Genomic DNA, 23,339 nt, shown 5'->3' on the forward strand with positions numbered 1-23,339 from the left:
TGTTACCGGATACACATCAGGAACGATTAGTTACGGCTGGTTTAGGCGTTGAATAGTTTTACCTGCTGCTTCTTTTAGCCCTGGCTCTAGCATAGTAGGCCTCGTAGGATTTGGGTTTCAGCTCCAGTGCTTTTGTTGCAAATTCCTCAGCCATCCCAAAATCCTACAAAAACAAAATAGGGTTTTACAAAAAAAAATATAAAATTATAAATAAGCACACTCAACACATTTTTTTTTCAGAGTCCAAAGCTCCATCTGTTCGATCAAAGCAGTTTTAAATGATCTGTGTACTTCTAGTGACTGTCAGCCACACCCTATAAGCGAGCTGTGTGGCTGTTTATTCAGAACTTTATAAGTTGTGTCTGCTGATCTAACAACTGAGTTTTCTATAAAACGATCCAGATGTTGTTTCACCCTTCACCATAGCTTTCGCAGCAAATGAGAGATTGCACAGACTGCTGCAGCTCTTACTTTGTTGGCCATTTAAACTGGGTGTGCCCACTGTGTTTAGATATCCCCTGAAAGATTCAAGATAAAAACAAACCACCAAGTTTTATAAAGACATGATTATCTTGAAGTCTTGTCAACAAACAAAACTTGAGTTGTTAACTAGCCGGTCATAAACTCAAAAATTCTCACTTTTTCTGATCAGTGAATGCACCTTGGAAACGTGCTAAAAGGTTACGCTTATAACACACTCTTCAGTGTGAACGCTGTTGCTGAGTAAAAATTTAAAAATAATTATTTATAGAATCAGTAGGGGCTTTATTAAATAAAATCATTGAGATGTTTAAAAAAAAGTCGTTACATGACCAACATTTCTTTAAGCTTTGAACTGGTGAGCGAAAGAAAGACTTCCAGCAGATAACGAGAAGGCCGAATAAGTTGCTTTGTCTTATTCTTTTGAGTTTTTGTGCCATTTACAAGCCAGATTATCAACATTTTATATAAAAACACAATAAACATGCTAATGTTAGCATGAAAGCCAAGAGCTCGACATGAAAGAGTTAATGTTGGGGAAGCATTCTGACCACAGGTACCGCTGTCCTGCTGAGTTAATAATGAGGGATCCAGTCACTATATTGATGTAAAAGATGTATTGCTGATAACATGTTGTGTTCTTAAGTTATTCTGCATATACTGAAGTAGAGAATCCATGTAACAAGTCTACATCACAAACACCTGGTAAAGTGTACAGTAGAAACTCACAGGAGACAAGCATCTGAGCTGCTTGGCTCAAATCTCCTGCTGCCTCGCAGAATGTGATTACATAAGCAGCTGTTGGAAAGCAGCTTTCCTACTGGACTATGTCTGTAAAAACAAAGTCATTCTGCAAAAATAATTAGGAGGAATAAAACAATGCAAAGACCATTTAACTTCTCCCCAATGTTGTCTTTTCGGTCATCTAAAAATAAAGGAAAAGTCTCAATCGCTCAAGATTTTATTTCGAGTCTGGCAGTTTTCAAGCGTTTCATCAGAAGACTTAGCATTTTAGTCCTCCGTCTCCCCTCCATTCCAACCTGAGTTCATACATCTTTGTAAAATAAGTTTAGGAATTTAGGAGTATAACGAAATGATTAATAATTTCGTTATACTCCTAAATTCATTATACTCCTAACAAAAATCTGGCAAGTGAGATGCCTCTTAATTTATTGAGGGCTCTTGATAAAACTAACAAATCACTGATCTGAGGGTAAAGACAGACTTACGTTAGTTTTTCTGCGACACCGGGAGAGATTGAGATACAAAGAGACCCGCAGGTCTTTAAAAGCCTTCAGGTCATCACCAAAGCCTTCCCGAGGAAACTTCCTGAGGGCGTACTGGTACCTCTGGGCCGCCTCTTTCATCTTCCCTTTCTGGAGGACACAACAAGGTCAGACGTGCAACGGCAAAAAAAAAAAAAAAAGGAAAAGAAAAAGAGCACAGGACCAGGAGGAAAAGTGAGAAAATGTGGGAGAGAGGGATGCAGTGAGGAATTTAGCAGGTATTCCCTTCAGCATCTGTTTTCTTACTCCCTTTTCTCTAATCAATCACAGGTTTAATACAAAGGCGAGCTCTAACACAACGCAAATAAGTTCCATCTGACAAGCAGCTTTTGCTACAAACCTCACTCTGTTAAATGTCAACCATCGATCATGAGTCCTTCACAACTCACTTTCTATGCCACAGAGATCATCATGAATAAATCGAGCTTTGATTCATGTTTCTCTTCAGAGAAACAATCTTGACATTATCAGCTAGCCCCATTAATGAAACGTCTCTTAAGGAAGGAAGAATTCATTAAAATATCACTCTATACGCAGCCTTTTACCTTGTACAGCAGGTTTCCCTCCTCCATCAGCTTCTGCAGAAGAATGATGAGGATATCAGGCTTGGAAGTAGCCATGGCCCAGGCAGCATTCCCTGTGGAAACGCAAAGCATCCTGTGAAGCTTTTTTTCTTTTGTGGCAAACCAAGCATCAGCGTATTCTCTTGAAATTGGTACAAATTAGAGTTACCTAAAGATTGTACCTGATCGATCGTAAGGAGACGTTCTGTAGCCTTAGTTTATTGAAGGCAGTTAGGAAAGAATTGGGAGAGGGAGAGGTAAGACAAGCGAGAGTCGTCATTTGCAGCGAGGGGAAAATGTGTTGCTAACTGCAGCGTGACAATATGCAATTATGTGTCACTCAGCCTGAAATGGGTTTTGTGTTTGCAGTTGCAAATGCACAGGGAGCAAATTTAAATGTTCGGCCCATTATCAGTTTTGTTCTGAGACAGCAGAGAGCACCACAGATAAGCGACGGGCTCTAGATAGCTTCATGAAAGTCATTGGGGTGACAAGTCATTCTTAAAGTTAGGGCAGCAGCACACGAGAAAGAAATGGACCTGACACACACACACACACACGCAAACTGAAGATTTAATGAGACATGCAGTGAGGAGCAGTTTTTCCCACAACATTCCTCTACATTTGTCTGGGATTATTCTAAGAATCATGAGATACAAACAAGCTGGAGACAAGAGGGCTTTTCTGTGTTTACCAAAAGATGTGAAACAACCCAGAAGGCCAAAGAAAACTACATGTACCAAATGTCAAAAGCTAAATTTCTGTCGACCTCAACATGGGGGTGTGTTTGTTAGAGAGGCGCTCCTACCCAGCTTGGCCCCTTTCTTCAGCAGAGTCACCACCACTGACGTGTTCCTGCATCCGATGGCCCGGTCCAGGGGTCTCATCCCACTGTGGTCCACATGCTCTATCACTGCTCCTCTTTCCACCAAGTACTGGACCTACAGGACCACACACAAACTTATACCACAATCTTCCATAACACAAGGTTTATTCACAATTTTGTATTAATTTATTTTTTCAATGTTTCATGATTTTCCAGACAAATATTTGCAGTCAAATTTAGGTCTAGAAAGGGATTAAGTGAAACATTCATTGTGAATTTCGTCGTAGTTAAGCTTCAAATGTGGAACTTGCAAAAATGAATAGATGACATAGTATGACGGATGACAAATTGATTGGTGCACAAATGGATACAAAGTTTTTTTTTTATATCTGTTTACTTTGTAAATAAATAAATAAATTATCACCTGTTCTACGATTATCATAGTAATATCCACCCAAGAAGCCTTAACGTGTGTTTCATTAAACATCAGAATTTTTAAAACAGCATTAAAAAGTGATGAAAGCAAGTTTTACCTAAAATGACAGACAAGACTGTTGCGGAAGATGAAGCAAATGAATTTGATGCAAACAGAACCATGGTGACCGTTTAAAGCAAAATCCACCATAAATGTACACAGACAGAAGCATTCTAGGTTTAAAAATGTAGATATTTGTCATCAGGCTGATGGCAACAAAGTCTGGAAAAATAAATATTCCTACATTCTCAATTTTTTCCACACCTGGAAGAAATTTCAATTTAGTCCTTTTCCAGACTTTCAAACTGTTGGGGCCATCATACTTTCACTTACAATCTCAGCATCTCCATAGAAGGCGGCGAGGTCCAGCGGCGTCCGTCCGTTTCTGTCCGTGTGGTCGATGACCGCACCTTTCTCCACCAAAAACTGCACCACATTCTTATGTCCTTTCAAACACGCCCAACTAAGAGGCATCAGTCCCTCTTTGTCCATCGAAGTTAAAGAAGCACCTTTCAGGCAAACATTACCACACAGGTTATTTCTTTTGCATTTGGGTAACAGACATTTATCTTTATGTTGTAGAGTGATTGGTGTTTACCTTTAGACAGCAGAAACTCAACAGTACTCAGGTGACCCTCGCAGGCAGCCACCATGAGCAGCGTTCTACCCTGCTTGTCGCTGATGTTAATGTCAGCACCATGTTGCAGCAGCAGCTCTGCAATCTGAAAAATGACCAAAAAAAAAAAAAAAAAAAGAGAAGCTAGAATTAAAGCAGCTATTACAAATACTTTGATTTAGCATGGATACTGACTGCGTCCAAAAATCTATCAGGCTGGAAAGCAACTGCTGTGATGCAGCAGAGTTACTGCGGCAGGTTACTGCGAGTGGAAACAGTTTATCAGGAACAAACAAGCTGCTCAGCACATCTTACCTGCCAGTGTCCCTGTCTGACAGCGCAGAACAGTGGAGACACCCCCCGCCGGTTCACCTGCTGCACCACCGCCCCCTGCTCCAACAGGAAGCTGCACACCTCCATCTTCCCCCGGCCTGCAGCAGCTGTCAGTGCTGAGTTACAAAGAGGAAGAAAACAAACAGGTTTGTCAGAAGTTAGAAATCCACAGGAAGGATACCGAACCCTACAGAAGTATTCACACCAACTGAGAATTTTGACATTTCTTTATGTTTTATGTTACAACCACAAACCACAATGTATTTTCCTAGACGTTTATGTGACAATTTTCACAAAGCAGAGCATGTAAGGTGGTGTGCTTTATATAAAACATAAAAATCTAAAAAGTACGCCATTTTATTCACCCCTCGGCTACATTGGTGTCCCTAAATAAAACACAGTGAAACCAGATTTATTTCTGCATTAGTGACTATAATCTGCCAGTGTCCAAATTAACTGGTTTTTACTTTTTTCCTGAAGAATAAAGGTGACGTAATCCAAACATTCACAGATCACTGTTCAAGCCATGATTGAAAACGGAAACAGTATGACCAGACCGTATACATGCTGAGATATGGTCATGCATCTAAACTGAAGGACTGAACAAGGACAGCAGTCAAGTGGCCACATTCAGCTCTAGAGATTCATAACTCATGTGGCAAGAAACTATTAGTGGTAAATTCCACAAATTTAACCTGTGTGGAAGCGTGACAATAAGAAACCCCTGAAAAGTCTCGTTTGTAGTTTGGCATCCGCCATGTAGGAGAAACAACAACCATGTGTAGGAATGTACTCTAGTTACATGAGACCAAAGTTTCTGGCCTAAATGTGAAGGATAAATAACCTAAGACATCTTAGGAAAACACCATGGTGGTCACATCAAATCCAAATGAAATACATTGGCATTTGCATTTGTAGTATGACTAATTGTGAAAAAGTACAAAGAGTAAGAATAGTTTTGCAAGTTATACTGTTGAGAACCAATGCCTTCAGTTGCCACACAGGGTATGGAAAAAAGGAAGATTTGGCTATAAAAAGTAACTCCCATTCTTCACAAACTAAAGACAAGCGGCTAATTGAGTTTAAATCAGATACTGTTTGTGCTTATTAAAACTCATTAAATTCTTGCCTCGTATTCCCCAGACCTCACAGACATAGACGAGGACTCAGTCATTTCATGCACCAGCAGACAAACACAAGCCGACAAAGTCAACCAGCTCTGTTAAACACATACTCTTGTTTGCATTTTAGGTCCTCTTCAAACCACCATTCCGATGAAAAAAAAAACAACAGCTCAGGCAGTGGATTACTATAAAGACGAGACACAGTTATAATGTTGGATGCTTACAGAGAACAGATGGATCGGTCCTAAATGAGTGCTGGTTCTCCAAACAGAGCGAGCTCCACCAGAGGAACGGGAGCAGGTCTGTTCTCACATTCACCTCGGAGACGAAAGGTGCCGCAGAGCCTCCATGTCTAACTGACATCATCCATCTGGATGAACGGTCTCCCCAGCCAAAAACAACCCCACCCGCCATCTGTTAAAAACGTGGATATCCTCACACAGTTCATGGATGGGAACAATGACTCTAAAACAGCTAAACTTAGCCTGGGCTCCAGGGAGCAACGTTAGCAGGATTCTGGAAGGTGCACACTAGTTTACAAAGAGCAGACACAAGAGCAGCTGTTGACTGATGGCTGTTTATGCACATCTCATTCAGCTATTTTCAAATATTCAGGCCAAAAATGCTAATATTTATGCAAGTAGTAAGAGTAATCTCAACAGCACTTCCATGGCGCAATACCTGAACTTTTTAGAATTCCTAATGCACAGAGAGGGAGCTCATTTCCATGATTTGGTCTCTGAATGTTTATGATTTGACATTCTAGCAATGTTGGCAAAATGTAGGTGATCTTGATGAATAATAAAATAAAAAAGTAGAACTTTTTCACTAACTAAAAAAATGTCAAGTGAAAAAGTAGTTTTTGCTTTTGATAATTGAATATTTTTGAAAATGACGACCAGAAAAGGCTCAAGGACCATCACAAACATTTATGTATACTAAATAAGAGCACATTCTGTCTGAAAATGTAGCAGATGATAGAAAGCAGAAAACAAAATACCATGCTACACATACTGTACTTATTTAACAACACACTCATCTAAAAGTTGAGATTTTAAGTTATACAAGCATTTCTGAGGCCATTAATACTTTCCGAGTCTCTACTGAGTGACAGTCTGCAGCTGTAGATCACCACTGAGTCAAATTTCTTCATCTAAACAGTTCATGGCCATGTTTTCACCTATAAACAAAGCAGCAGGAAACGGCTTCCTGTACAGAGCATCCGAAAAGAATTCACAACGCTTCGGTTTTTCCACCTTTTGTTTTGTTGCAGGCTTTTTCCAAACTGAATTTAATAAACTTTGTCCAAAATTTTGCACACAAATACCCTCTTATTACAATGTGGTAAAATGTTTGTGTTTAAACAATCAAGGTAGTCATGGCAAAAAAAAAATTATAAAAATTCTAAATGTGTTGTATAACTTTTACAACATCTTTCTCTTTTCCTTCCAACAAACCAGCTTGTTGGTCTTTGCTCTAAATCCCGGTTGTTGAAACGAGAATGATCGTCTGCATTTAAATCACCTCTTCTTTGCATAAGGAGGAACCGCACTGCATCCGAAAAAAGGGATTTTAAAAGACGGCGCTTGGACCGAGGAACAATCTGATCTACCTCTATTTAAACATAGTGGGATCATTTGCATAAGTATGCAATATGAACACCGAAGTAAGTGTGACAGGAGGTCTCAGGTTATCAGGGAGTGTTTTCAGAGACAAAATGAATGAGTGATTTTGATCATGATATATGAGAAACTACACCTGCTTTTGAGACTTCAAACATCAGAGCAGGACTGGATTAATAAACCTGCAGCTGAGAGGCATTAGAAAGACAAGAGGCTAAACTGAAATTTAACTTGTTGACAAGTGCTAAAAATGTGGGTGTTCAAAACACATCACCAGATCCATCCGGTCTATCTTCATCCAATTTGTTTTCACTGATTAAGTAATTCTGAATGCAGATGAGCTGAGATGTCTGACGGGTAAAAGCAAACATACAAGCACATGGTTAAGCTGCATGGTAATAGCTTTACATAGTAAAGTAATTACATTATTTTATGAGGAACAACCAGATGGATCACTTTGAAAGCTGAGTAATAACTTTTGCATTTCTGTCTGTACTGTAGATGAATGAAAAATGGACAGCATGATCACTATTTCAAGTAAAGGTTTGTGCATCACCAGAGTTAGGAAGTATTGAGAGCTCTGGCAAATTAAATTCACAGTTATTAAATCAGTTTCAATATGAGACCTAGATGATATAACGTTCATCATCTGGGAATGCAAAAAAAAAAACTATGTGGCCAGCAAGAGCTACTCTGTTTCAAGTCAATTGGATTCTGCTCAGATTAGATCATTAGATCAAGTTAATGTTACTGCAGGGTTTGATTCTGGTGAAGTACAAAGAAAGTGATACGTTAATATTTCTGGAGTGGACTTGTAAAATATAAGCTTTAAACTATAAAAGGGTCGTAGGTAGCTGTTTTTGTAAATGCTGGTGTCATGTTACTGAATCTCATGTCCTGACAAATTCATGGAGAGGAGCTATTGCGCCATAAAAATCTTCCGAGAGAGATTATGTTTCAAAGAAAGCAAACATCTATGGGGTGGGGTTTAAATTAGGAGTTAAAAAAGATTTATTTCCTAGAAAGTATCTTTACAGTCAGTTATTGTAGTGATTTCCTCACAGTTTACAAACCTTTTCTCAAGCTGAAAGCCAGGACTAAATGTAGCATCTGGCACTTTGTAAGCCTCCTCCTTTTCATTTAATCAAAGCTGACAGCTTATCAGGTCTACTTTGGTAACTTAACTTCCTTTAACTACAATCGCACATATTTTTGGTTCAAGATCATACAGCACACATAACGGTTTTACACAAAGTCAAACAAACATTTGCTCTTAAATGAGACCCAGCTATACCATCAATCACTGGAGTAGAGCTGCAAAATAAAAATGGCCGTTTAACTAAACAGATTTGAAACCGTTTTTGAATTGAGCAAATATATTTTATGGTTGCATTTAAAAAAATGTCAATATTTATATCAATCCTTTTTACAGGGTCTCAAAAACAAGAGGGAAAACCCCTCAGTAAAAACATCAACAAAACTGTTTATGGTCCAGCTAGAAATTACTGGATGAAACACAAGATCTGGAAATATGAAAAAATAAATTCAAGAGGACCCTTGAGTGGTATATAGTTAGAGTGTATGATTCAGAAACTGCTTTTTGTTGCCTGCCCTAAATAACCAAAGCACAAAGCAGTGACAGCTAAATCCTGATAGCTTAGAACCAAATAAGACACAAAGAAGCTATTATTACCTTTCTCTCTTTCAGGCTCAATGTTTTTTTCTGATCGCCCATAAATAACTTCAAACACTGGTTTCAAAAGTACGAAATGGCTGTCGAACATTTTCACCTCAGAATGCAGACGTACAGAAAAAAAAAAAATGAAGGCAGTGTTTTCAAAAATCACAGTGGTTGTCATTGTTCACCGATATTTTTTTCCAAGAGTGACTATAAAAGACCCACAGCAAGATTTTTGTGGGCTACATTTCTATAGTGAAGCTCATATGAAACGCTTAGTGCCTAAACTACCATTTTTAAAAACATAAACCACTGCTAGTTCATACATTTTACCAGTAAACCTAACTTGCGATGAGACTTTATAATTCTAACTGCATAGGCATCTATCTGAAATGACCTCTGTGAAAAGCAAAACTGCAAACTCACTTGTTGTAGCATTCAATTACAGTAGCCAGGTTGATAATAGTAAAACAGCAGGTCATCATACAAACGAGCCACTTAATGCAAAAAGATTGATGAGGACATACCTGTCTCGCCCCACAGAGTGTCATGACTATCAATTTGCACAGCATGCTCATTTTTCAGCGCCAGCAGGGCTCTCACAACCTGCCAAAAAAGAAACATAGATTAATGGTGTACCACTGCAGTATAAAATATCAAATAAACCTTCTATATGACACAGCATGCAAAACTTTGAAGCAGAAGGAAAAAAATAATAATAAATCAGCAAATTATTATAAATGGATCAAAGCAGAACTGAGGAGTTTAGGTCCTCAAATAACCGCATAAAGGGAGTTTTAGCTCTGTTTACTTTAAGCTAAGCATTTCAGCTGATGAGAAATCCAAAACAAACCCAAAGCCTAAAAGCAGCCCAGTTAGCCGGCTACCTGTTGTGTCAAATAATTAATTCATCACCACTGAAAAAACGTGGCCCAACTTCCTCCATCTTCAAATTCATGAGAGCGTGCAGTTGGTTTGCTAAATTAATATGCATGCATGTTGGTCAGACCTGCGTGTGTCCCATGCTGGAGGCTGCGATCAAAGCCTGCTGCAGAGCTTTGTTCTTCAGAGAGGAGTCCTGCTGCTGCCCCTCACCGCTCCATTCAAGCTCCAGCAGGTACTGGATGATCTCGGTGTGTCCACGTAACGCGGCGTGGACCAGAGCACACTGGCCGCTCTTATCTACATGATCCACCTGGCATAAATGCAAGATTCTTGGATTTATTGCTGGGAAACAGAAAATATGCTTTACATGTGAGATAAATTTGGTGCAGTAGCCAAGATTGAAGTTGTGCAAAATACAAGGATTGATACCTGAGGATTTTTGTCCTCTTTTTTTTTTTTTAGATGTTGTCTTGGTGCAACCACAGATTTTTATGTAAATTATGAGGATTTTACATGATAGACAAACACAAAGTAGCACTGTGAATTCAGAGGAAATTATGGTTGTGTTTATCTTCAAGCAAGTTTTTGTTGCCATTTCAGCATAATGCATTTTCTGGTATGTGTTTAGCAGTCATCTAGAGAAACTGTTGGCCATTCTGTTTTTGCAAAGGAGCTCAAGCTCAGTCAGATTTAGTAGTGACCATATGAACAGCAATGTTCAGGTTTTACCGCAGATTCTCAATCAGATATTTGAACTGGACTTTAACTGGACCACACTGTGAACCCACATCCCGGTCAAAAATGATCACACTATTACCACTAAATTACTAGTCCGGTCACAATAGCAAATTTTGCTGGATGATAAATTGTCCCAGAAGTTATCCCTATAAACCATGATATTGTTGTCTTGAGACCAATTTTAAGTGATATGATGGTAAACAGCCCAGTAACTCAAGAACATATTCTCAAACATCAATATACTGTAATTTATAATCAACATTTAACACTGAAACTGGGAGACATTTTAAATAAAATAAACAAAAACAACAAATAAAATGAAGTATGAAGTTTCTGTCAACAGAATTGTTCTTTACAAAAGGGCTAGTTGAGTCCAATGAACTAGACTTTTGACATCTAATTTTTAGTAGAAAGAGAAAAGAGAAAACAACAAATCATGCAAATGGAATTTCTTGAGATTTAATTGATTCATTATTGATTGTGACAGGCAACATGAACCTCACTGTGAAACAGCTTACCACTCAGTCACCCTCTAGTTTTACAGCTCGGTGCATAATATGAAACTTGTGGATGGATTTCTATTTCTACTCTATATTATGATTGTTAATATTAACTTTACAATAGCGTGCTACTTTGTATGAGTCTATAACAGAATCTCAATAAAAAACAAAACAGTGAATTAACTTTGCAACTGTATTTTGACAAAGTGTGAAGAGATACTCATGATCTGAACGCATTATGTATCAGAGAAGGTAGTTATGGCTGCAGGTTTAACACATTTTATCTTCATTTTAAGAACATTTTCATGCAAAAAACATTGAGTCATTACCTTGGCCCCCCGCTTACAGAGCAACATGACTAAACCCAGGTGTCCTCCAGCGGCTGAGAAGCTCAATGGGCTCATCCCATTTTCAGACACAACATCAACGCTGGCTCCAAACTCCAACAGAAGTGAGGCGATCTCATGGTGACCGAGGTGACACTGAACGCAAAGCACTGGGGCATTGTTCAGGACTTCTGTTCGGTAGTTCACGTTTGCCCCTCCCAGCATCAGGAGGCGGCTCACCTGATTACAAAGATGGAAAATGTGGAGAAAAGTCAAAGAGGATGGTGAGAGCCCACGTTACCCAGACTTCGTCTTTCATACCTCAAATCAGAACCTTCTCCTATTACAAACTAGATTTCAATTCATCATTACCATAATTGTTTTCCTCCAGACTCTTATTTTAATATTTTATAGCATAACAAATTTTGATCCCTATATCAAAAACTGTGTACCAAAAGATATAGATGTTTTTTGTTGTTATGTCAATTTTCCTAGTTTAAAATTAATTAAAAATTTTAAACCAAATTTTAAAATTTGTTTTAAAATGTACAGATAGCTGCAGTTGGAACATTATTCAAAACTCATGTCTGTCTTTCTACTACTTTAAAAATGTCATTTTCATGACAATTTATATTTAACTGAATCAGAAAAAATGATTAAATGAAAGTCTGAGTGCATAATCAAATTTCAAGAAAAACATTTCAACAATGTGAGCCAGTGTTCTGAGAACTCCTCTCAAAGCCATTAGTGACTCAGTGATTTGTTGATATTATTGGAAAACTGATGAAAATCTCAAAATAAAGGTCAGAAACCAATTAAAGTAGCTGAATTCAATTATAAGTGTTTGTTATTCTCTTCCCTAAGGAGTAAATCAATAAAATCATCTTGTCAAACAAGTTTGCACCAATAAGGATTCTGCAACCTGAGAGAAAATTGTGTTTGAATTCTCGGCTGAATCAATTAACAGACTATTTTTCCCAAAGGACAAATCAAGGTCATTCTGCAATCGTCTCACAAGTGTACTGACTCACAGCAGACAAGTAATAGAGCCTCACTGACAGCATCTTAGAAGCAAAGAAAAAAATAAGAATAACTCTCCGGTATGGTAGAAAACACAATGATATGCATGTAATAGCCTTTCCAATGATGGCCAATCATTATTTCCACAGAAAACAACTCACACAGATAGTTGTCACGTTATCAGTTTAATGAGCCCTGCTACCAACATCAGTCTAATTAAGGAGAGGAAACAATGATTATGTTCTGCACCGGTTGGTGCATTATTATCAGTTGTGAAGGGAGAAAATCTGTATACATAACACAGACTTCTAACTGAGCGAAAACACTGACCTTTTTATGACTCTCCAGTCCATATTCTTTTGTTCCCTGCATTTCCTATTTCTCCTACCCAGGAACACATTTCCTCAGTTCTAACCTTCCAGTGCTTTTAATTTTCAATGGTGTTTTTTTTTTGTGTGTGTGTGTGTGTGAAACTGGGAATTGCTGGTCGATTTTAGGAGCATAATTGAAATATCACTCTGTGTGCCGGGAATGTGACTGGTAGGACTCAGTCACTTGATGTGATATTATGCACAAGAACCAACCAGTGAATTGAATATGAAATTTGCTTGTTTTGCCAGAGAAAATCATTCTCAAACAACTCGCATCACAGGGGCATAAACAGAGAGCATGTCTGGCTCTAGAAGGTCTGGCTCACACACAGAGAGGAGATGAAGAGCCTCCTTACCTTGACATTTGGTGTGTAGAGGTTCCTCAGGGAAGCCAAGGCTGCAGAAAGACCATCAGCACTGCAGCTGATCCATAAAGCTTGAAGCACACTAGATGGAACGCCTGTTTTCTTACTCAGACCCTGCAGGCAAGCCAAAACATCATGCAGAAATATAAACACAGGTAGGGAGAATTACAAATGGCTTTATACTCCTTTTCATATTCCAACCATAAACGTTACCACATTTTATTGGGATTTTTTTTACAGCCAGAGCTGCAATACATTGATTGGGATTTAAGCATATTTATGCGCAAACACACATCCCAGTCAAAGTATAAATAAAAAATTTGCCTGTCGCACTCTTGACTTTCTTCATGTAAAAAAAAAAAAATAATACCATTTTCTTCCACTTTAAAAAATAGAAGCTACTTTTAAAATAAAACCATTGCAATTTGTGGTTGTAACCTGAATAAATGTGAAAAATCTGAAGGGGTATGAACACAATTTCACTGCACAAAACCAGCTTGAATACAAATATTTTCTGCCAAAAATGGATCTCAAATGTCCAAAGATGACTCCGTGGTTTTACCTTAAAGATGTGTGCCTTCAGGATGTGGTGTCCCAGCTCCATTGTCTGCTGACGGTTCAGTTTCCCCTCTTGGCGGGACAGCATAAAGGCCATTAGAGCATGGCCAGTCCTGAGTTACAAATCAACAGAAAGATTACTCTGCTGTCCAAGTGAGGAAAGCCTGCTCATCTGAATTGTAAACATAAAAGCACTTATTGTTTTATAACGATGACATCTACACAGAAACCTCTTCTATTCAAGGTTGGTGTGAATTTGATGCAAAAGCTGGTCAGGGACCCACACAGGGCTGGGGTAAAATAAAAAAATAAAAAAATAAATAAAACAAGTTTGCCAGATCTTTTTTTTTTTCCCACCCAGACACTCTGGCACCAATTAATGCAGAAAGTCATTAAACGGACATGCATGATTGGGAATCACTTTGATCTAGTTACAATTCCCTCTATTTGAACACGGACACTGAAAAGTACTGTGCAGCAAGCTTTTGTCTGCCCATGCCAGACTACAAGCGTTTGTTTTTTTAATGGAACTGGAAGGCTGTGAATGACCAGAATGTGAAGTTCAGATCTGGTCCACTACAGAGTCATCAGTATGTGAGTAGAGGTGCACAACAGGGGAGGGGGGGAAGCCGGCCAGAGCGATATCTTTCAGCTTATTAGGTGTGCATGGCTGAGCCGAAGAATTTCAAATTAGGCAACTATATCATATCTGTCAGGCAGAGCAAAAAGAGCCCAGCAAAACGTACAGATAGGTGGAATATCTGCATTATACGGGGCAGCATGTGTTTTGTAAAAAATGTAAACACTTAGGAGCACACAAACAATCCATATTTTATGTCTTTATTTCTATTATCTGCATCCTCTATCTTATCCATTTTATACAGCGCGAGTGTATTTAACAAACTGGTAAAAATGTGATTTCTCAACTACTAAAATCATCCATAGGAGAGTCTTGTCTGGCTTATTAAGACTCTAAAGCTGCAGCACAGCACATATCTAAAATGTGTAGGCCAATTACCAGCATCCACGTTTGCTGAGGTTTTAAAAAGTTTATTTCATAAACATTTCGTATTGGTTTTATGGTTTGAAGTTCTTTTATTGAGTTGTCTGGGAAAGTGCTTGAATTGCTGCAGTCTTCTCCAGCTGTTTGAAACATAGAGTAAGAGCAGCCGCTCCCTCACCTGTTGCTGTGCACTGCTGGTCAGCTGGAGCACCAACAGTCTTTCAAGTGAAACTGCTAATTTTTTTCTGTCTTGAAAAACGTGGATTCTGATTTTAAGCAGAAATCCAGCCTAACACACCTCAACTCCTCTTTCAGCAAGTGAAAGCATGATAGTATGTCCAATCAATGTAGCTCAGTTTACAATTTCATAGGAGTGTGTTTGTATCAAACCTTCGGAGTGTTTATGAGTAAAGACTAACTTAAAAACAATATAAAATATCAGCTTTGATTCAGTACATGATCATTTAAGCTTCTGGACGCAAAAGTATTGAGGCTACTTTAAGTGGAGCTGTAAACAGTGTTTTTTTACTTAATACAAAATAGAAAGTTGTAAAGATAATCAGAGTACCTGAAGCATTTCAAACACAATTACTTCGCTGAGTCAGACATGAGTCGTGGTGTGTGTATTGATTAAAAGTTGCTTCCTTTTCACACTCCATCCCTCTTCGCATACTAAATAACCAACAAAGATTCATGAACGCCTCGAACAATTAAATGGGAATCATACTGTGAAATAAAAGTTTGCAAAGAAGTGTGCGCCGTCGTAGAAATGCAGTTTTCAAAGAAAGGCTTACAAATGCAGAACATTTTGTTTAAAGGAAACTTCTTTCTTTCCTGATGCTTCTTTTATTGCCTTCATGTTATCAGCGAGCGTTGGACTCTGCTGCGGACCGTTTGAAGTATGTAATCCACAGAAAGAGGACTGTCTAAATGCTTTACAAGCTTATCATGCATGTAACAGAGGCCCGCATTCCGAAGGAAGAGCTGCTGAGAGCAAAACATTTGCTTACGGAACAGAGGACTGACCTGGGGTCACAGAGGAAATCTGTGCTCTCTCCATCAGCTCTCCACACCAGCCACTCTCTGAAGGAAGGGTGGCAAAACATGCGCGTTTTATCTCGCCGTTTGATGAGAAAGCACGAGAGCAGCTCCATGCGCTGCTGGAAGTCCTCCCACTGCAGCTCCCCTCGGACGTGGCCGGCGTTGATGGCCTGAAACAGCTGATCGTCCGTCATTGGGTGCAGCGACGCCAGAGCCACGTTGAGGATAGGCAGAGACCGCTCAAAGGCCGAGTTGGTCATGAACTTCATGTTGCACTGGAGCTGGTACAGTTCAGCTAGCGAAACAGGCACTACTTTGTAGCTGGCACTTTTGATCACCAGGTGGCCTCTCTCAAAGAGATCCAGTGTGAGCTTCAGATACAGGTAGGAGCCCTGGCTGCGAGAGGTCAGGTGACTGCTGAGCTTGGTCACAGTGCCAGGATCGGCCTTGCCGTTCAGGTTGATGTTGTTCATAATGTCCTTGCTGCTGTTGATCCGGTACTGGATATAGGAATTGAGGTCATTAGTGATCTCTTTGTTGTCCGTAAAATCATCCAGGGAGATTTTAGAGAACGAGAGAAGGCTGGTGATCTCCTGCAACAGACAAGGTAAAGTTGGTAAAGCTTGTGCAATATTGCTGCTTGGATTTTGCCTAATTTTTTTTCTGATTCTATCCATTCATCCATCCTTCCATTTTCTTATTCCCTTGTATAATACCCTTGTGACCTTTAAATTGAATTCCGGCAGAAAACTATTTTGTAGAAGGTTTGATACAAAACTTTCCAGATATGATTTAGTAAAAAGACTACACCTGTTCAATTAACACATGAAATTCCAATAAAACACAGGGATTTTTGTTTTGTTTCAGTATTAACATGATGTAAAAAAGTGTAAAAAGTTTCCAAGGTTATGAATACCTTTGAAGGCACTATTATATGAAAAGAGGCTTTTCGAACAGCAGGGAAGTACGCTCAGTAAGCTATCAGGCCAGAGCAGAGACACCTGCTACTGTTGGAAATGCAGCTATAAGGATGACAGGAGCAGGTGAAGTGAGTATTAAGAGGCAGGGGATGGAAGGGATGGTGGCTACTAGCAAGTAAGTACAAGTCTTAGCCAGAGCTCACATTTCAATTCCTATCCCGGAGGGTCAATGCGTCATAATCCTCCAATCCTTTGCCTGTCTGAGGCCTGAGAAACATTGCCTGAGTGAGATAACGCTTATTTCTTCCTCATCATAACAACACAAACAGAGAAACACACACACTATGCACAGGTACACACTCGATCAGGTGAAGTGCAGGCAATGCCTTGCAGATAAACTTAGTGTTGGTATCCAACTTAATGGAAACCCCCCAAAAAACAACCTGACAAACTACAGTACAGCAATCTAAACCTTTATTCACATTGTTCAACATAGTGCTGTCAAATAAACCAGAAAAAGCATTCAATCCTGAAAACACAAATGATCAATGTTTCCACGTAGTGATTTAGCACATTGAGTGAGCTGTGACGATACCAGAATTTTAAATGCTTGGCAGGGTAATAAATAAACAAACTGAATTGGCAGCACAGACTGATGGACAGCAGTCAATATCTGGCTCCTTCCTGAGCATTAATAACCCCTATACTGGATGTCAGTCAGCCACCACATTATTATTCAAGACTCAATCAGCTGTCGTTTGGCTCATCAGGCTTGTCAAAGCTTCAGCTGCCACAACGGCGACCTCAACACAGCCAGAGAAGATCTTTACAGCTGTTTATCTGAGGGTCATCAAGACAGGAAGCCCAAAGTTTCAGACTTCTCTTTCCTGTCATACAGACTTAAGTTCTGGGTCACCATCTGCCAATTCTTCCAGGAAACGCTGCCTCTCTTGACAGGGTGTCTCACATTTGTTGAACTCTATTGAGCATCTCGAGAAGTGACAGCACATCAAACTTCAAGTTTGCATATCTAAAGATCTTTGTAAAATAACTAAAGATGCATCTTAATAGCTTAAACATACATTTTAAAACCTTTTCACGGATTCTCTATTGAATTTGGGTCATAACACTGATGAGAACATCACATAAATACATTTTCATTTAAACTATTCTCTTTCTTGCTCTAGCTGCTTAAGGTTATATCTTCCTGAAAGGGACAGCTTCTGTGTAAGTCAGAAACTTTTTCAAGCTTCCAATATGTTTGCCTCCAATGTTTCCCTGTATTCACCTCCATCCATAGCTTTAAGTGAACATAAAGAACCAAGAGACGCCGCGTATTTAGGTCAATATCAACTGGAGCATCATCTTGTACATGTTTACAGAGTCCATTACAAAAATCTATGTAAAACTCCAAACAGGACTTCCCGTGGCTGCCATTCAACAAACTGGTTCTGCTTAACACATTTCTATAAAGGTCAGAAGACTAACACTTCTTCTGTCAACAGATTCTCGCATCCGAGTTGTGATTTCATGCAGCTCCCTCCGAGGGATGTTGTTTTAATAAACTAACCGTGCTTTAAACTTCTCCATGGCGTAAAAAAAAAAAAAAAAAAAAAAAAAAACATTAAGAAGGTTAAAATATTAAAAGGTCTCTTTCATATCAGTGATTTTTTTCTTACCATTAAGTTAACCCGGACAGTGACCAGCAGCTTCAGCCAGGAAGGAAACTTGGGAATGATCTTAGTGATGAAAGAAGCTATGGTGTCTCCATAGTCAGGCTTATGAAACTCCGCTTCATTAAGTCCATCTATCAAAATTATATGGTCTTCCTCTGAAATTCTCTTCTCTGAAAACGTACACATAAAAAAAAAAAAACAATAAGACAATAAGTAGGGAACAGCAACTGAGACCAGTGTTATTTAAACTAAACTACCCGGCTGTGAGAGTTTTATGATACTGCAGTGGCATTTAGCAGCTAAACATTTATCAGCACTTCTACTAACTGGTTTGAGCTGTGTAGGAAAAGAAATGTCCCCATTCTTAAAATGTCAAAGAGCCGTACTTTTCCAAACCTAAATGTCTAGAGTCCTCTGTCCTTTTAGAACACCTTAAAACAATACGTACAAAAATGACACATTATGGAATATAACTGGACAGTGTTGAGGCTTAAAAAAAAAAACAGAAAGATAAAGAAAAAGAGATAGATGGCGAGGAATGAGAAGAGAAGGAAATGAAGGAAAGAAGAGAGAAAGGAAGGAAACAAAAAAGGACAAAAGGGTGGTTGGACAGAAAAAAAACTAAAATAAAGTCTCACATGAACAGGCCAGAAGAAGAAAAGAAAACCTTGGAATGTAGCGTTTTTACCATTACGAAGGTTGGCCAGCGGCTCCAGGACCCCCCTTCGGAAAGCAGCCATGGGGTCTTGGACACAGGAGCGCAGACTGAGCATGCTCTGGAGGTGGGGCTCTTTCAGCAGTAGCTCTCGGTAGGCAGTGAGCTGATGAGCTCTGCACAGCAAAGCTGCGATACTGTGCACAAACTCTGGCACCAGGCAGGTGTACGTGTTGTCAGCCTGGCAATAATGATACGCAACCACCTGGAAAAGTAAGAGAAGGCAAATTCAGAATTTCTTAAGCAAACAGTATATTTTTAGCCAGAACTGCACTATAGTTAGACAAACTTCTCTATTCCTGCTGAGGAAAGGTTTTTCTCATAGCATGATGCTGCCACCACCATGTGTCAATATGGTGGAGTCTGCAGCTCTTCCAGAGTCACCATGGAAATCGTGGCTGCTTTTCTGATTAGTGGTGTTCAATTTATTTCTTACACTTCACATTTATAGATTACTTTGGTCTGCCACAGAAAATCCCAATCAAGTATATGGGAAATATGTGGTTATAATGTGAAATAATACAAAACGATTCAAGTACCTAAATAAGCAGAAAGAATTATAAATCAATACATAAAGCAATGGTTGAAATTGGAAGTTATTAAGATGAATAAGCAAAGAATTTTGTTGTTTTACAGATCTACAACAGGGATTTGGAACATAAATAAGCAGAAAAAGTAAGTAGGCAATGGTCCAAGGGAGAAGGTGCATCATATAATAGAGCTATTAAAAAAAACTGATCTGAGATGTGGTTGTTTATCCCACATGAAGGATACAACTGGCCTGAAAGCAGACTGTGGAGAGCCCTTTTCAGTAAAAATATTACAGCAGCGCATCCAAGTAAAGATGAAAAAGGATGAATGTATACAATAAAGCAACCTGTGTATCAGCAAACAGTTCACTAAAGTACGCAGACTGCTGCACCAATAAACAATATAAGACAAGCTGATGCAACACTGCAGTAAACCTGCAGCCGTTAATCTGCAAGAACAACTATAAATTTGTGTTGAAGAAACACCATCTGAAAGAGTATTCAGTCCCAGCAAAAGAAAAAAATATATATAAAGCTTGTGATGCATCATAACATGTAATAGCCTCAGAGCGCAGATATGAGACCGCTTTTAAATCAGTGATTAAAAAGAAATGGCTGAATTTGACAGAAGCTGCTCAGCGTTGCATCAGTGTTCACACATCACAGGAACAGAACCCCGGAGAGAGCGCCGATTGGAAACACTTTACACATTAATTGGCTCAAGAGATGTTTTTGGGTTTCGCAGACGTTTAGAATCTCAGTGCATAAATAGTTAGAAATGGAGTTCATGAACTGTCCCAATAGCAAGAGAAAGCTGTATAATATCAATGTGTAAGGGTTCAAAAGCCACCCACAACAGGGCGTGTAAAGTTCCAAACAAGACTAGCAGCATTTAATAATTAGAATAATTGCAGAGCAAAATCAATGGCAAGAGTTTAAGTTCAGAAAACAAATCCCATAAAATATGACCTTACAGTCGTCCATCAACAGACCTCATCTAATCAAGTAAAGGTATGCTGGTAACTGGTCATGGCAGGAAATCTTGGGGGGTGGGGGGAGTTCAAGTCCTGTTCCCATATATTCTTGTATCATAGTTTTTAGAAAGCTATCAGAATTGGTCTGAAATCTGTGTCGGCTGGTCAAAGCTTTATGAAAACCGGGTTTCTGAAACTGGTCACGGTTCAACTCAGCATAAATCATGTAAAAGAGGTATAGAAAGAAAGCATTGAAAAATTAATAAATTTATAAAATTTATAAATTTATAAAATTTTAATCTTCAACTATTAATATAAAGTTTAGTAAAAGAGGGGATCTATGGCATTCCTTGTCAAACATTAGGATTCAGCCAGCAACAAATGAACATTTAAAAGACAAAAGCTCCTAAAATACCACTTGTACCTCCAATAACTACAGAAATAAGTTTCTTAACACAGCAGAATAATGTCATTTTATCTATATATTCTCAAGATGTAGTAAAACCTTAGCTTTTAAGTCAGTAAAAGTTTTTTAAACACCACACCACTGCATGAATGCAAAAACAAAAACAGGAATGATTTAGAAGCATTGTTTTTACCTGTATGGGTTTTCTGTTTTAATACGAGAAACAGTGTAGCTGGAAAACATATTACTTGTGCCACAAACACTTTTTGGAATAATTAGTCTTTCTAAAGTGGCCTTGCAGTGTTTTTATGGGGAAAAAAAATACTTGCATTTCCTACTATTTCTACTATTTCCTCTTCGGCTTAAGTTTATCGCTACCTTTGAAGCCAGCCGTTTGACAGCCTCCTCTCTGCGTCGTTGCATCTCAGGAGTTCCTGGACAGCTGTTGCTGCTAAGTGTGTTGGTGGCACTGGATGGTGGAGTGGGCTGTGGGGGCTGGCTGAGGGGGAGTTCTGTGCCTTGTCCTGCACTGCCTAAAATAAATAAATCAACCATATACTTTTGGGTGAAAACAGATATTTGCATATGGTATACAAAAAGAGAAAACCCTTTCCCCCCCCCCATCACTTTCCAATATTAAGTCAGTAAAAACTTTATTGTTTTAGGTCAGTTAAGGTAAAAAAAGAATTATATTACGCAATGTCATTTTTTAAATAAATATATTAAAAAATAAATAAATACTTTTAGAGACATTTTTATAACGCATAGCATGACACAATTTTAGGTAGTTTTATAGTTTTACATTCACACTCTGCGAGCTCTTACCCAAAGGAAACCAGAGAAACTGCTTACTTTTAGGCGAGGCACTCGGACTGTTGGAGGCGATCTGGCGCATGCGTCCTCCGTGACAGCTCAGCGCTACCAGCCGGGAGATAATGGCCGTCTTCCCATACCCAACGCTGCCCACCATCACAACTCCATGGTTTTCACTGGACTCGCTGGCCTTCAGCATGTCCTCAAGCTGCTGAAACAGCCAGTCTCGGCCGACAAACACAGAGTCTGTAGTGATGCTGGGTACCTCAAACAGCAGGGGCTTGAGCATGATGTCTGAAGGTTTGTAGGGAGCAAAGCGTCCTAAAGTAAATGGGGGCGGGGGAGGAAACCACATCATAATTAGTTGTGGTGTTAATTATTAAACTTTGCAGCATTAGTGTGGAATGATTAACTAGCTACATACAAAATGAGTCCTAATATATTTATTTTTTCCTTTGGGTGTTCAAATATTTGGCCAGTACAAAACATAAATGGCCCAAGGATTTTGGACTTGTAATATCGGAATTGGCTGATATACTTTATTGGCCCTGATCTGTGAATTTACTGAAATCCTAATTAACTGCAGAGTTGTGTAACACCAACTGCTCAGTTTCTCTGTCTCACACACAAAGTAATATATTCCCTCTGGTCGTAATATAAACAATTATTTATCTTTCACATAAAGGCTCTTTAAGGCTTCAATAAGTCAACAGTCAGAGTTTTTTCTAAAATATCATTTTTGGAAACATTGTTTATTTATTTAAAAAAAAAACATATGGTAGAAAAAAATTTATATCTTGCAATACAGCACGCCTAAAGATTTTGAGGTGTACAAAAAGAGGAAAAGAAAGAAGTTAGAGACCTATATCCTGTTTTTGTAAAGGGGGGGAGGGGCTGTAATTCTTTTGAGCTGGCATCAGGATTTTTGGCTGTTTGTGAGAATTTGTTTTACAAGACAATAAAACAAATGTGTTTTTGCTTTTTATAGTTCTTAATTAGAAACGGGGGCTGGAAGGTCAAAGCTTTGCAAAATTGGTGTTTGGAAATCAGCCACAAAATCCGTGACGGGAGCATGTTTGGTATTGAATACATTTTCTAGAGCAAAAAATTAAGCTATAATTTAAAAGACATCTAAATTTAAAGTAAAACATTTTGTAGCAATTTCTCATTATTTGTGCCAAATGGAGATTCTGCATTTTGACAGGACATATCTCCTTCTACTTTTAACTGGATTTCTACAAAACTCAAAGTATTAACTTAGAATCTGTTCAGTTAAATCAGTTTCCAGTTTGGGTTCAAAAAAAAGAAACCCTCTTAACCTTCCCTGAATAACCATGAAAAGTTGCTTTTTACAGAATCCTGTAGTTATAATTGCTTGGGTGACCCTGAAATATTTATTAGTTATTCTGGTATTGTCTAAGGTCCTGCAGGGCCTCTGTTGATACACACTGAGTACCTCTCCTCCATTCCTTGTGCTCTCTTTTAAAACTATTAG

General features: G+C 38.8%; 1 protein-coding gene across 1 annotated transcript in view; it reads right to left on the bottom strand.

The window, feature by feature from the left end:
* Positions 1–23,339, bottom strand: part of tanc1b (tetratricopeptide repeat, ankyrin repeat and coiled-coil containing 1b) — a 101,425-nt gene that overhangs the window by 3,114 nt on the left and 74,972 nt on the right. The window contains exons 9-25 of the mRNA XM_044132117.1: positions 21,884–22,165; positions 21,410–21,564; positions 19,095–19,326; positions 18,410–18,576; positions 15,796–16,403; positions 13,771–13,879; positions 13,200–13,322; positions 11,456–11,692; positions 10,013–10,198; positions 9,531–9,609; positions 4,562–4,695; positions 4,229–4,352; positions 3,964–4,139; positions 3,138–3,270; positions 2,312–2,403; positions 1,710–1,856; positions 63–163 (exon numbers count right to left, since the gene is read on the bottom strand). Of these exons, the coding sequence (XP_043988052.1) occupies positions 63–163; positions 1,710–1,856; positions 2,312–2,403; positions 3,138–3,270; positions 3,964–4,139; positions 4,229–4,352; positions 4,562–4,695; positions 9,531–9,609; positions 10,013–10,198; positions 11,456–11,692; positions 13,200–13,322; positions 13,771–13,879; positions 15,796–16,403; positions 18,410–18,576; positions 19,095–19,326; positions 21,410–21,564; positions 21,884–22,165 (3,085 nt within the window). The remainder of the gene's footprint in view (positions 1–62; positions 164–1,709; positions 1,857–2,311; positions 2,404–3,137; positions 3,271–3,963; positions 4,140–4,228; positions 4,353–4,561; positions 4,696–9,530; positions 9,610–10,012; positions 10,199–11,455; positions 11,693–13,199; positions 13,323–13,770; positions 13,880–15,795; positions 16,404–18,409; positions 18,577–19,094; positions 19,327–21,409; positions 21,565–21,883; positions 22,166–23,339) is intronic.

This window comes from Gambusia affinis, linkage group LG11, assembly GCF_019740435.1.
Source record: "Gambusia affinis linkage group LG11, SWU_Gaff_1.0, whole genome shotgun sequence".
Lineage (NCBI taxonomy): Eukaryota > Metazoa > Chordata > Actinopteri > Cyprinodontiformes > Poeciliidae > Gambusia > Gambusia affinis.